Source organism: Prunus persica, chromosome G7, assembly GCF_000346465.2.
Source record: "Prunus persica cultivar Lovell chromosome G7, Prunus_persica_NCBIv2, whole genome shotgun sequence".
Lineage (NCBI taxonomy): Eukaryota > Viridiplantae > Streptophyta > Magnoliopsida > Rosales > Rosaceae > Prunus > Prunus persica.
This window is the reverse complement of record NC_034015.1, coordinates 12,842,443-12,856,398: the sequence shown is the minus strand read 5'-3', so window position 1 is coordinate 12,856,398 and position 13,956 is coordinate 12,842,443. Positions and strand designations below refer to the sequence as shown.

General features: G+C 39.1%; 2 protein-coding genes across 2 annotated transcripts; both read right to left on the bottom strand.

Moving 5' to 3' along the window:
* LOC18771481 (uncharacterized protein At1g08160) lies at positions 3,631 to 5,118 on the bottom strand. The gene has a single exon (XM_020569419.1). The coding sequence runs from the start codon at positions 4,575 to 4,577 to the stop codon at positions 3,792 to 3,794; it is 786 nt and encodes a 261-aa protein (XP_020425008.1). The 5' UTR covers positions 4,578 to 5,118; the 3' UTR covers positions 3,631 to 3,791.
* Positions 6,032 to 7,008, bottom strand: LOC18769270. The gene has a single exon (XM_007204407.2). It carries the CDS (start codon positions 7,006 to 7,008, stop codon positions 6,133 to 6,135), a length of 876 nt encoding a protein of 291 aa, XP_007204469.1. The 3' UTR covers positions 6,032 to 6,132.

Genomic DNA, 13,956 nt, shown 5'->3' with positions numbered 1-13,956 from the left:
ATAATGTTGGGTTTGTAGCTTCGTGGTAAGTTATACCCCTAACAAAATTTACTCGAAGAAACAATTATTTCACACTCATCCCCATCCCCATAAAAGTTAAATATCCACAATCCCGCCTCAAACCCTATTGGATATCGTCTTCTTCATTGAGATTCGAATTCCACATCCCATTCATAAAAGCTTAAATTTAAGAGTCAACAAAACAATTATCATTCTTTAACATGATAGTTGTAAAACGGAATGGGATGGAGAAAGGGCAGAAGCCTCAATCCCCATCCCATTCGGGACAGATCAATGTGGAGATTGGGTGTGACGGGAAAAATTGCTATCCCAACCTTTTGGTCAAGTGAAATCAGTCAATTGCTAGTAGGACGACTTTGTTTTCTTACAAAAATAAATCTGGATTTAGCTTTCATTGCGTGAGACTTGTAGATTTGTGTCTCTTCTTTTATTAAACTTCACAACAGATAATTTGATTAGTTTCTTATGTTCAATCATCAATCAAATAGCTCCCTCCACATTCTGATTGTCCTAATCAGCAGTAGAAAATGACAAAGGGCAACCATGTCTCATCCCTCACGCGTTCCTAATTTGGACACAGAATTTTCATTCCAATGCTGTTTCTTCACGGGCCCATAAGAAAACAGAAAAAAAGAAAAAGAAAAAAAAGAAGAAACATCCCAGATATTTACACAATTACTTTTACATGCACTAAAAATCAATGTCAATCTCTCTCAATCCACTAGCGTCCTAATCATGTCCAACTGGAGATATACAAATATGTACACTATTATCGTGTCTGAGAATCTTATCATGTTTATAAGATATAATCAAAGTGTTATTAGTTTATAAATAATTCCATTGCCAATGCTATCTGCATAATATATAGGCTTTCATAAAGTTATTTAGGCCACCCCAGAAAGCTCTGTCGGCCAAGCAACCACTTCATCCCACTGCCTCCTTACTTAAACAAGCGGTGGAACCAAAGATACCTATACAATTGCTAATACTTATATATAGGAGGGAGGGATTGAACTCTTTCTAGTCCGAGTTTAGGGTCGTTAAGGTGTCACGTCATAATAGACACATGATTCTGTACAACCGGTGAAATAGAGAGGAAAATTTCCAAAAGTTAAACCATTTCAGCCAGCAAATCAGAGCTCTAAGCATGGACCAACTAAATACATCTTCAACCTATCTCAAGTCAATACACCCAAGACCAAATTCTACACATCAATCAATTGTTGAACTGATGATGGAATAGTTCAAAAGCAAAGTACATGCAAGTAATGACGAGGAACTTGTAAGGCTTTATTTCTTCGTTGAAAACCTAATTTCGCCTAACTGAAACTGATGCCTCATGCCTTGATTAATCATAACTCTTTAATAGATGAAGCCTACTACATAAATGCCAGCAAAAGAAAAACGCGGAGTGAAGGCATCCCTGATAACAGCTTTTATAGAAAATTAAAGTGATGGAGGAGATGAAAGAGATGAACAAGACAGGAGAAGTAGAGAGAATTAAAAGTAACAGGCTAAAAGCCATTTAAATTGCTTTTTTACTTTTTAGAACTTTTGAAGTATTTTTTCTCTCCTTTTTCCCTCACCTTTCTCCTAAGAACCGTCCACCTCTCCCCCTCTACCTCGTTAAAGAAAAGCTTAAAAGTAAAAAACAAAAATGTCACTAAAAGGACCTTTAAAATAAAAAGTTCTTTTAAAATTAGGAAAATATGAACTACCTGTTGAGCTACAACTATGTCACCAATCATAGGAACTACAGTACCAACCTGAAATACTGAATTCAATTTTTTGGAAACTGATTCTATGTTTCAAGTTTCAACCACAAACAGAAAATAAAAGAGCAGAAAAACAATCTCAACACACATTAACCTCTAACACCTATAAACATCAGAAATGAAATCATCAAAATCAAAGTAAAACTAAAACCACTTCAGCATCAAGGACAAAAGGACAGTGTTTGGCATCACTAGATTAATAGTTTAAAACCAGTACTAAAATTCAAGTATGATAAGAGACTTCAGAAGCACATAATTGCTTCTCTTAAGTATTAAAAACAAGTAACATCAACGCATTGGGCAAGACGAGCAATGCCCCTTTTCTAATCTCCAACCTCGCATGGCTTCTGAGCCCAAAATTCTGAATTTTTCAAAATCAAAACTTCAACAATAACAATGCAACTACATCAGCTCAGAACTATACTGAAAGTGTGAAAGCTAATACAGGCAAGCTTTGACGTAGTAGTACAGAGCAAACATAAAAAGTTCCCTGTTTGGCCAACTTAACAGCATATTGACACAGTTAAAATGGAGCAGAAAACATGCAATACAGTATGACGTAATTAAAATGTTGCCAGAACAAAAGTTTGGTGTTTTTTCTCCTACAAGAAGACATGCAGCTGAGTTTCAAAGGAAAAAACCTAAATGGAAAGCAGCCAGGAAAGGAGTAAATACAAAATCAGAAAGAGAATGACTTTACATTTGACAACAGCTACAAAATCAGAAAGAGAATGACTTTACATTTGACAACAGTTCTATTATTATCATATATCAACTGAACCCAAATCATAACCTACTATGAAACTTAACATTGTAGTAGAAATGGTTTGGAAGTCAAATTAACTGCAACTACAGTCTTTACCTAGCCACTCCTCTTAATCGTTACTCGTACAGTAGTGCCTAAAGCACAATTCGACCATTACAAGCAAACATTCAACACCACATTTACATGAGCACAAATTCAGAGTCTGAAAAGATAAACATTATGATGTTATCCTATGGGCGGAGAGAGAGAGAGAGAACAAATAACACCAAACTCCTATAAAAAGAATTGATCTCTACGATGATGAAGTAAGTAGAGAGATTCGTTTTAATTCTTCGAGAGCAAAACAATAAACAATTTCTCAATACATAGGTAAAATCACACTACTTGCTAGTTCCTAGTAGACCAAGCTCCCCTTCCCCAGGAAAATCTTGTACTGTTCCAATACTATTGACTTGAATCACAAGACAACAGCTTGAATCACAACCCTAGACTTACAACCAGCATTAAGCACAATAAAACAGACATCCTAACAGAGAGGCTTAGTAGCCACTACCACAAATCCAATGCTTAAATAAAGTCTTTACCATTCTTCTCAAGCGCATAATCTTTGAAGGCACGAACAATGGTTTGATATCATTAACAAACAATAGGGATGAGTTTCTTCAAATGTTATGCTTGGAGACAACTACGGTTGGTGCGCACTTACTTTTTTCCTTGTGACTGTGTGGTAAGTGGCATTCAAGGGTGGAGGGAAAACCCTATAATCCATTCAGAATGCATTTATGCATCTCTACCAAATGAGTCAACACTCGATTAAAGCTTCACCAAGCAACACTCAATACCCTACAGTCTCTGGCTCTGGAGTTTGAATCACAATGACAAAGCCCCAGAACACTAAAAACAATCACATTGCTCTTTATTCTAACACAAATACAAAACCTAATGTGGCAATGTCCCATATTATCATCTAACCCATCTCAACACTTCAAATGCCAATTAGCATATGCAAAACGGGGAAAATGGTATTTACCTCCAAAACAAAGAAAACTAGTAGAAATCATAATAAAATAATTGAAAAAAAATATACTATCATTAGCTAGCATAAAAGAACAGAGAGAAATTGGATTCAGAAGATCACGAATTATATTCCATAACCCAAAATCATGAACAACGACTAAATATAGCATTTACCAATTTGTGTTAATCCAATGGACTAATTATACTCACAGTCACACGTCAACCACACACGGACTTGACTGACCCGTCAAAGTCCCCGTCCCATTCTTCTGGGCAAACCCGAAATCGACCCTTTCGCAGAAGACCCGCAACACGCGAGGCCTCGACTGGAACACTCCAGACCTAAACCGAACCGAAGCAAAAACTCCTAGCCCGAACCTCACCGACCCACGATCCCTCTCGTCGGAGATCCCCTTGGCCACGTAATTGCCGACGTACTCCCCCACCGTCGCCAGCTTGAACCCGACACGCGTCTGGTTCCTCTTGGTCAAAACAAAGGGAGGCAACGACGTCGTGGCGAGCCGGTAATCGTCGCCGTAGAATAGTGAGGCCTGGATGCTGTCGTAGTAAATTCTGAGCTTGTGGTTGGGGTTGTTGGCAAGGAGGGTGAGGTCCCAGGTGGCGGTGAGCTCGGAGCCAGTGGCGTTGAGCGGGAAGACGGAGGCCGATTCGACCCGGAACTCGGGGAGGCGGGGGCGGAGTGCAAGCCAGGCGATGAAGAAGACGAGGGACATGATGGCGAAGACGGCGATGGCGGCAATGAGGAGGCGGCAGAGGAGGGTGGGCCTATTGGGCGTGATGGGCCCAGTGGGCCGAGGGGCGTAGTAAGGAGGTGGGCCCATGGGCCGGTAAGTGTTGGCGTGAGGAGGCGGCGGTGGGGCCACGTAGGGGTAGGCTCCGGCGGCTGGGTAGCCGGCTGCGAATTGACCCTGCTCAACTGGGTAGCCGGTCACCGTCTTGTTACGACCATCATCGGCGCCGGCAGCTGAGGTAGCCATTTGAGAGCGGAGAGAGCTAATTGAGTTTTTGGTTTCCAAGAGACAGAGAGGTAAGGAAAAAATAAAAGGTAGGCGTAGAGGTAGAGGAGGAGGTGTTTGGTCGGTCGATACGATAGATATACTATGCGAAAAAAAATTACCACAAAAAAAAAAAAAAAATTTCTGAGAGCACAAAGTTGCTTGAGGGCTACAGTTTGATTGTTGATAGAATTGCTTGGCAAATAACGCGTAATTCTATGTTTTTTCTTTTTGTATTCTTTTTTGTTTGGCAGAGGGCGTAGACTTAAGTTGAAGCGCCGCACTGAGGAATCTCTCCCCGCCTTCTACGGTGGTGACACTTGTCGGCTCGTCATTGTCCCTATCTGTTTCTTATGCGAAGCGGGTTCGGGTTCGCGGTTACCCGCTCCGCGTATTTGAATCGATAAAGCCCAAATGGACATATGCGTGTTTGTTGGACTCCTACTTCGTTATTTTTTTTTTGGTGGCCTTTGCTTTAAGCATAATGTTGAGCCTAACACTTTTTATAGATGTTTTGTCAACTCGTTTAATGGAGCTTTTTCACGAAGAAAAAACACAATTAGTGCAATACACATCCTAATGTTGGTGATAATAGTCTAGCAGTTCTGATCTCTTGGACTACAGGGGTCCAAGAGATTTATGGTCATTCATCGTTGGATGTAAATTTAACGGTTCACTCACTCTTGTACTCATTTTAAGAAACTTTTTTGAACCATTGGATTAATATTCAACGGTGGGTGACCACAATTTCTTGGACTCTTGTGGTCTGAGAGATCAGGACTGAATAGTCTAAACTACATAATTATTCTCCTGTCAATATCACTTTTTCAGTGAGCTAAACGCTGTTGACCTATCAATTGGTATTATTAGATTCAATAAAAGTCGGGTCTAAAGGTTTATTTTTTTAGTTCAAATTTGATTATGAAATAGAATTTGGAGAGACTTATTTGCAAAGTGCCTCAAAAACAATAGACATGAAGGGACGATCGCGGATCACATTGTGCAGTGTTCTCCATATCATTGGTCAATAACGAAAGCTAAAATTTATCCAAACATATTCAATTGAATATAAACTATATATATGTTTTTATCAAAGAATGAGTAACTTATGTTAAAGTTGAGAAATTTTGCATTTAGTTAACCATACATGATTAATGAATGGATTAAGAATCTTCTATAACTTCGGTTAGTATTGTGTAATTCGATACAAACATGAAATAATATGACTAATGCCTTTTAATACTGAAAAGAGAAATACGGTCAGATCCCGAGTTAGTCATTATGTGTCACTATATAGTTATAACAAAATTAAAATTAAACAAAGCACAAGAAATCCTAGAAACAATAGTCTAAAGAATTTTCTACAATAAAATTAACAGATTTAAGGGTTTCTAAAATTATGAACATATGACTTCGTCTAATATAAGTTAGCCAAATACACAATTCCCACATATGGAGGAGACATGGGAAGAAAGTAAATGAGACCGAGAGACCATACAAAAAATATCCGACCCATTTCTCGTCTATGACTAAATAATCAGAAACCATCGGAGATATCGCATGCCTTCGAGCTCCCACTGGGCATGCTGCCAGTATTTGACCCCGCCGGCAGCGGCACCTTCAAATCCGAGCATTTCACCCGGAGGGTCCCACTTCTGTAGTTACTATAGTGATTATACAAAAAACCACTGGCTTTCATGTCGTACGAAAGCGTCAACCTCAAATTGAAGCTCACGTTCCCGCCCTCCTTCTGCTCCTTCTCCATGTCCTCTACCGCGCTGCTCGCCGTTGTATTGTACGTCTCCATCTTCATGTGCATCGTGCCTTTTGACCGAGATTCGAGATTCATGGAGTGCATGACGGAGCCCATCGCGAGATAGTTGTCCTTGTGGTACAGGGAGGTCTCCCACCTGTCTATCTCCAACTTCATCCTGTAGCTGGGGTTGTCCACGTAGATGGAGGCCTCCCATTTCCCGGAGAGCACTTTGCTCCCTGGGACGAGGTTGAAGTTGGAGACGCTAAAGGACTCGACCTTGAAGGCCGGGGTTTCCGGGCGGACCACGACAAACATGACGATGCTGGCAAGGAGGGTGAAGATGACGAGGAGGAACATGATGATGCAGAAGCACCGGAAGCAGCTGCTGGCGGCCTCGTCAGCTTGGTTGTAGGAGGTGGTGGTGTAGTAGGGGTCCCCGTAATAAGGGTTGTAGGCGCTCGGGTGGTACCCGTGGTAGGGGGGCGCTACGGTGGGGTATCCTTGTGGGTGCGCGTAGCTCATGTTGGATGGCGGATAGGTGCCCCCGGCGGGCGGGGGGTAGGGGTCAATGGGGGCTCGAGGTTGGTGGGCTTCTGATGATTGTGTTGCGGGTTGGTCGGAGGAGCGGGGTTGATTAGTTTCGGTTGTGGAAGCCATATGTGCTGCTATTAATTATATATACGGGATGTTCGTTCTCTCTCTCAGGAATCTTCCGGGAGAGAGAGAGAGAGAGAGAGAGAGAGAGAGAGAGAGAGAGAGAGAGAGAGAGAGAAGGAGGGAGTTTTTGGGGTAGGGGATTAAAATGTGTATTGGAGGGAGATTAATTATTGAAGGAAATGAGAGTGTAAAAATAGGTGGGTGTGCTGTGAAAAGCCGCGGAAAGAGCGTAGGACAAGGTAATTAATTAGGAGTTGTAATCTATGTTAAGGAAATAAGTGATGAAGACAAAAGGATTATAGCTAGCAAAATTGGCATATTAGCACCCCCATGTCAATCTTCATGGCCACGAACAATGGCACACATTAAAGATCATGTGTTGCAAGCATGAGTTTATTTAGGGGAATACTTAGGTGTGTTTTCTGAGTGCCTCTGCCCGAAACACCATACTTGAAAATTTTCCCATTGTCTGATTGCTTATCTCCTTCATCCTCAACTATTAGAGGAGAAGCTACGTGGGGAGAGCATAATTTTCCCATGGAAAATTGTACAATTTTTTTGCAAGTTACATACATGAACATGACGTGGCCCTCATTCCCTCACTCCCAAATATGAAATTGTCTCTTGATATAGTTGTCGCCCCGCCATAGCCACCTACCAACCAAGTTCAAAGTTCCATCTTCAAGGCTTCATCTATTTGGCTCTGTGCAAGTTTCACCTTCCTCCAACTTGCGGTGCCTGCCTGACCCAACCCGCAAATCAACTGAGTTGGACTTGTCGATGTATCGGTGGTTATAAATCCGATTCACATGATGTGTAACGTCCAAACCTGTTCGATCCACCAATGCTCATCCCTAATTGAAAGGAGCAAAACAATAATGCTACGGGCACTAACTTGTTTACCAATTAATTGATACCAACACATGGAGAATTATAGAATGATACTGTACTATCACGTCAGCTAGCGGTACTTTCATTCAAAATATGCTATATATCATGTTTTTTTAAAAAATTATAATTTTTTTTACAGCTGAATTTAATACTTTCTTTTAACTGTAGAATAAGACTTTTTTATTAAAAAAATTTAGAAAAGGAAAAACCCAAAGAAGCCACTCGAAACCACCTCCCACCACAACCCAATCCCCATCCTCGCACTTCTTCCACCAACCCAATAGTCCATGGATTATGAAGCTCGTTTAGGGACTCGACAGGTTTCTATAGTGTGCTGGTTATTTTATTTTTTTGGTTTGTTGATAATCATTTGTACAGAAACCACAAAGGGAATAATCAGTTATTGTTATTTCCAGTTATTTCTTTATGTGGTTCTTGTTTTAGATTAACCAGGTGGCCAATCAAAACCCTTGGGCGATTGGGTTGGGTGGTTGGTAGTGCAAGGTAGGAAGATTTGAGTTGTCGTGGGAGTTGGTTTCCGGCGTCTTTGGTTTTTTTGTTTTTTCAAATATTATTCTAGAGGGCAAAAGTCCAGCTGTAAAACAAAAAATTATACTTTTTTTAAAATGACGTATGACATATTTTGAATGGAAGTATAATTAGCTGACATGGTAATACAATAGCATTCTATAATTTCTCCAATAGATGTAGTACATGAGATTGCAATCCTTGTCATTTGCCATGTCATTTTTTTTAATTACACATTTTGTTCCTGAACAAAGAAAAAAGAAAAAAAAGAAAAGAAAGAGAAATTGTCCAACAAAATAAAAAGAAAGAAAAATACCCATAAGTTTTGGTTCAACGGTGAACCCTTCCCCAACCCCAAAAAAGCCCTAGAAACTCAATAATCATTCCTTCCATTGAAGAGCTCTCATCACACCTCTCTTAACTGATTTGTTAAATCCTCAATGTTTTCATACCAATCATAGTATCAACGTAATTAGTTGTTTTGTAGAATTTACAATAATATTAATAATCAACAAAGCAATAATAGTTTTCCAGCCAAGTTCAAAGAAAACCAGTGATTATCATCCAAAGAAAAACCAAATATATGGGATGTGATCGGTGTGAGACTGCATATAAGATCCTATGATTCACCAACTCTATTCATATATATATATATATATATATATATAGTCCCGATGATTTCTTGGACCACAGGAGTCTAAGAGATTGTGGTTATCTACCGTTGGATATTAATCCAATGGTTGAAAAAAGTTTTTTAAAATGAGTGCAAGAGTGAGTGAACCGTTGAATTTACATCCAACGGTGAGTGACCACAAATTTCTTGGACTCCTGTGGTCCAAAAGATCAGAACTATATATATATATATATATATATATATATATATATATGCTCATGCCTTTACTCTCCTTTGATTCTTCTTCCTCGCCATACTCTCAACCAAATCCAGGAACCATAAATGTCCAAAACCCAAAATCAGAGATGAGCATCATCTTATCATCTATAAACGTAACCATCAATTTGCTATCATCATGATCGTGGCGGTGCTACGATGGAGGAGCTGTTGGCTGGGAATGGATGATGGAGATGACTTGAGAAGAGATAAATATATAAAAGTTAAATAAATTAATTTAAAATAGATTATGTGCATTAATTTAAATTATTCAAATAAAATAGATGAGGTGGCAAATGACTTGAATTGCCATGTCAGTTGCTACATAAGTTGGTATCAAAAAATTGATAAAAAAAGTTGGTGCCCATAGCGCTACTGGGAGCAGAATTCAGTATTTATACAAGAAATTAATCCAACACGGAAAACTAAAAATACAAGAGAATTATACTAAAAATGGTAAACTAGAATATTTAAAGGAAACAATCAAGGGAGAAAATGAAGGGATTAAGAAATTAATCGAACATGGAAATAAAAGCTAAAGAAGTAAACGAGGCGTGATGAATCATGATTGTGATAATCGAGGACATTTAACATTGAAACGAAGAAAGTGACAAAATCTTGGCATTATTTGACCCTTTTCAAACTTCACTATGAAAACTGCAAAGTCACGTAACCTCGTCTCCTTCAGTATGAATGGAGGGTGATCCTGTCAGTTTCATATTTTTCTTTTCTGCGTATTAAAAAAAAAAGAGAGGAGAGTGGAGACTCAAACTCTCTTCTTTGTGTCTGTCTGCTTGATGCCTAATTCTGTGAGGTAATAATTTAGAGGAGAAACAAAACAAAATTAAATAAAAGGGGAAGCAAAAACAAAGATTATTTAGATTGGCATGAGTTGATCATAACTCAAAATTACTCAGGCAATGGAACAAAGCACCATCCTCCCTCACCAATCAGTTTCCCCTCTCCAACCGAAGACACAAATTCAACTCTCAACTCAGAACAAGATTCTTCAACACTCAATCCCCAAAGCCAGGCCCAAATTCTGGTCTTTCCAAACTGGTAAGGCACAACCAGGTCCATTTTCATTTCCAAACGAACCTCCTTCAGAGCTTCCTCTGTCGAAACCCCGAGCCCTTCCTCCCCACACTCTCTCATATCAAATCTTATGTGCAGCCCATTTGGGCTCCTGAACTCAACGTCCACTGGCTTCAGTGAGGCACACCACAGCGGTTCGAATTTCGGGTAGTACACGAAGCCCTGAAAGTGTTTGATGTGAACTTGCAGATCACTGTTCTGGCTGAACTTCAACTCTGCATCCCAAACAGCGCTCTGCAGTTCAGAGACGAGTTTCGTTGTGTTTGAGACAGAGAAAGAGTGCTGAGCAATGGCAATGGGATATGTTCGAACGCCGCCGTTCAACGACAAGCATACGGTGGTGACAAATGCAAGTAATGTGATGAGGATTGTAGCAGCAGCCAATTTCAAGGACATTTCTTCCGCCAGTGCCTTGTGGCGACGAGACCACAAAGGGCCCATTTTTGTTTTTCTGCAATGAGTTAAGGTGTGAATGGGAGAGTATTGGGAAAAACTAATATTGAAATGGCAGTCAAATTCAGAGAATCAGTGCACATTTTGGTTCAAAAAATTTATGTCATTAATTCATGGAGGTCAAAAATGGATAAGCTCAGTGTTAATGCTAATTGGCATCCTTTGGCATAAACTCAATGATTTAATGCAAGGGTGCTTAAAATTTAAAATGAGAAGAAAACCAGAAAATTAAATCACATTGATTTGATTTCCTTTTACGTGACATCCGTTACTTGTTGAGTTAATAATTCCTTATATAGCAAAACCTGCTACTTTTAAATCACAAGAATTTCTCACAAGTTGGGCTTTGCCTACTTTTTTCAAGTGCTCTGGCCCAAGTAAAAAGGACTCAATTTTTTTGAAATAAACAACTTATCTATACGAAATTTACATTAATCCTATTTCATGAGCTTATCTTCGCCTGCTATAATCCCTTAAAATTTCAGAGCCGGCCCTTACCTACGGTAAGAATTGCATGATCATTTAGGTAATGGAATGGTGCACTTGCGGCCCCCATTTATCTTTCCCTCCCCTTTTGCACCCTCAAACTGAACCTTCAACCCTGAACAGTTAGGATTTAAAGTCACTTGGGTTCCCATTCCCAAAAGCTCCCTCATACTATAAGAAGCATCTATGCGCATTTTCAAACTAAAGCTAAGGTGACCACTCTTTCGATCTTCACTCAACTCCTTCATCACTCGATCCTCCACATACGGCTGTTCTCCTCCGCAACTTGTCGGATCAAATTTGATCTGCAGAGTTTTCTGTTTCCTTGGAGGAACATGCAACATTGCATCCACAGAAGCACATGATAGAGCCTCACGTTCTTTATAGAACACATAACTCTCAAAGGGGTTGAGGGTAACAGTTAGGCCACCGTTTTGGTTCCCAAATGTCAACTTGGCCTCCCATTCAGCTGAGAATGATGAATTCGAAACCTCGAAATTCGATAGAGAAAATGCATCCAAACGAAGCACAAGGGGGTCTGTTCCTGGGCCGGACTTTGAATCCACATAGTTGCCTAAGAACCAGAGAGAAAATCCGATGACTGTTGCTAGACTCACCACTATAACAAAAAGCAGGATGTATCCACGAATTTTACTGCAATCTGGAGACTTTTTGCACCACAAAGAAGCCATGCATAACTCTTCCTGAAAGAGAGAATACAAAGTTCAAGATGGATATGTTAGGGAAATTTTCACCGATTATTCAGTGAAAGAGAATACTCGTGGTTCGTAGTCTAGCAATATATAACATGTTAGAACATCATTTTTTTTAATATAATCTATAGACCGAATTAAAATTGTTAATTCCTCAATTTAAAAATACTATTTTACTAATTTCACAACCAAAAAAAAAAGAAAAAAAAAAGAGTGATCGGCCAAAGCTATAAAAAGTCTAACAAGAAATTAGAAATAAAATGTAGTAGGTAGTTTGTTCAATAGTTTTTTTTTTTTTTTAGTACAAGTGATGGTCTAAACTACAGGGGTGGGGGATTTCTCACACACACACTACTATGATGCCGTGAGATTTGAACCTGAAACCTCTGATCTGCAAGTCAAGGCCCTTTACCACTAGGCTAGACCCCGTTGGCAGTAGGTAGTTTGTTCTTAAATGCAGTATTGCAGGGTATTTGTTGCTACAAACATACTTGTAAGACACTCTCCAAATAGATTACTCACTTGGTATAATTAATCAAATAAGAAGCTTCAAGAGGACAAATCAAAGAGACAATTTGCAAGACTTGGATTTTATAACCGTTCACCAAATTACTGATTTTGACAACTTAATTTTACCCAGACGAAGTTTATAACAATTTAAAGATAGAGAAAGAAAGCCGTACCTTGTGATGCTAAGTTTCCTTGGTCTTGAATCAATCCAATATGTGAAGCAAAATTCCCAGTACTAATTATAAGTTACTGAATTTAAGGATTTATAATGGATGGGAGAAAGGTGGAGATGATGAGGGAGAAGAGAGGAACAAATGAGGGAAGATGGCAGCGGTTAAAATCAAGTTGCGTTTGCAGGGCAATTATTTTATTTGTTTTGAAGGATATATACGCGTGGTGGTTGAAGACGTTTTTTGGCTTTGGTAAAACGAAGTGATGTTTGCAGTTCGTGTCCTTTCACAAGTGCAAATAGTTTGGAAAGAGTCAAGTACATCTGAAAGGATAGATCAAATATCAATAATTTTTGTCCAAACTATAGAGAGTGGGGTTTCTCATATAGACCTATCACGGTGCTATATGATTCAAACTTGAGACCAATAGTTTGCAAATCAAAGTATTTTTTAACTGAACTAGACCCTATTAGCATAAATTACAATTATAATGTAAGTGGAGGATCCAACCGAAAAACAATGAGGAGAGTAAATATTTTTACGAGGAGGATTAGTTGTTTTTAATAGAAAAAAAGGAGATTTAAATTTGAGTTATATTCTGATAATTATTTTATTTTCAGGGTGACTCTAGTAAATTAATAAAAATTCATTTGCACACCAAATACTTAATGAAATTTCTGTAAGAGCACGTGTAAATTCTAGAAATCTTCTGTTTATTTCATTTATGTAGTGAAATATTTATGGTATACTAGTGATTTGTCCCTTGACTTATACCTTGGTTTCAATTGACCCCCTATCATTTTTTTTTTAGAAAATTAAAAATATAAAATTTTTTTTTCTCCAATTTTCTCCCTACCGTCTAAATCATCAACATTGCATCCAATTTTCAGTTAAATTATTAAAATAAAATTTATATTTTTAGAAAAAATTATAAAAAAAAGGAACAAAACAAAAACCTATCCTACCCACAGAACCCCCCTCCCTTCTCTCTTTTTCTTCCCCAACCTGACTACCCATTTCCCACCTGCAACTCACCCCAAGACTAATTCGCAACCCATCCCCCCTTCCCACCGTCGCTGCCTTCCTTTTCACAACACACCCTTAAACCCACGACCACCCCTTTATCCATCGCAATCTCCATCTCTCTCTCAACAACTCACCCTCCCACAGCCACCACCCCACAACCATCACACACTCTCTCTCTCTTCCCCCA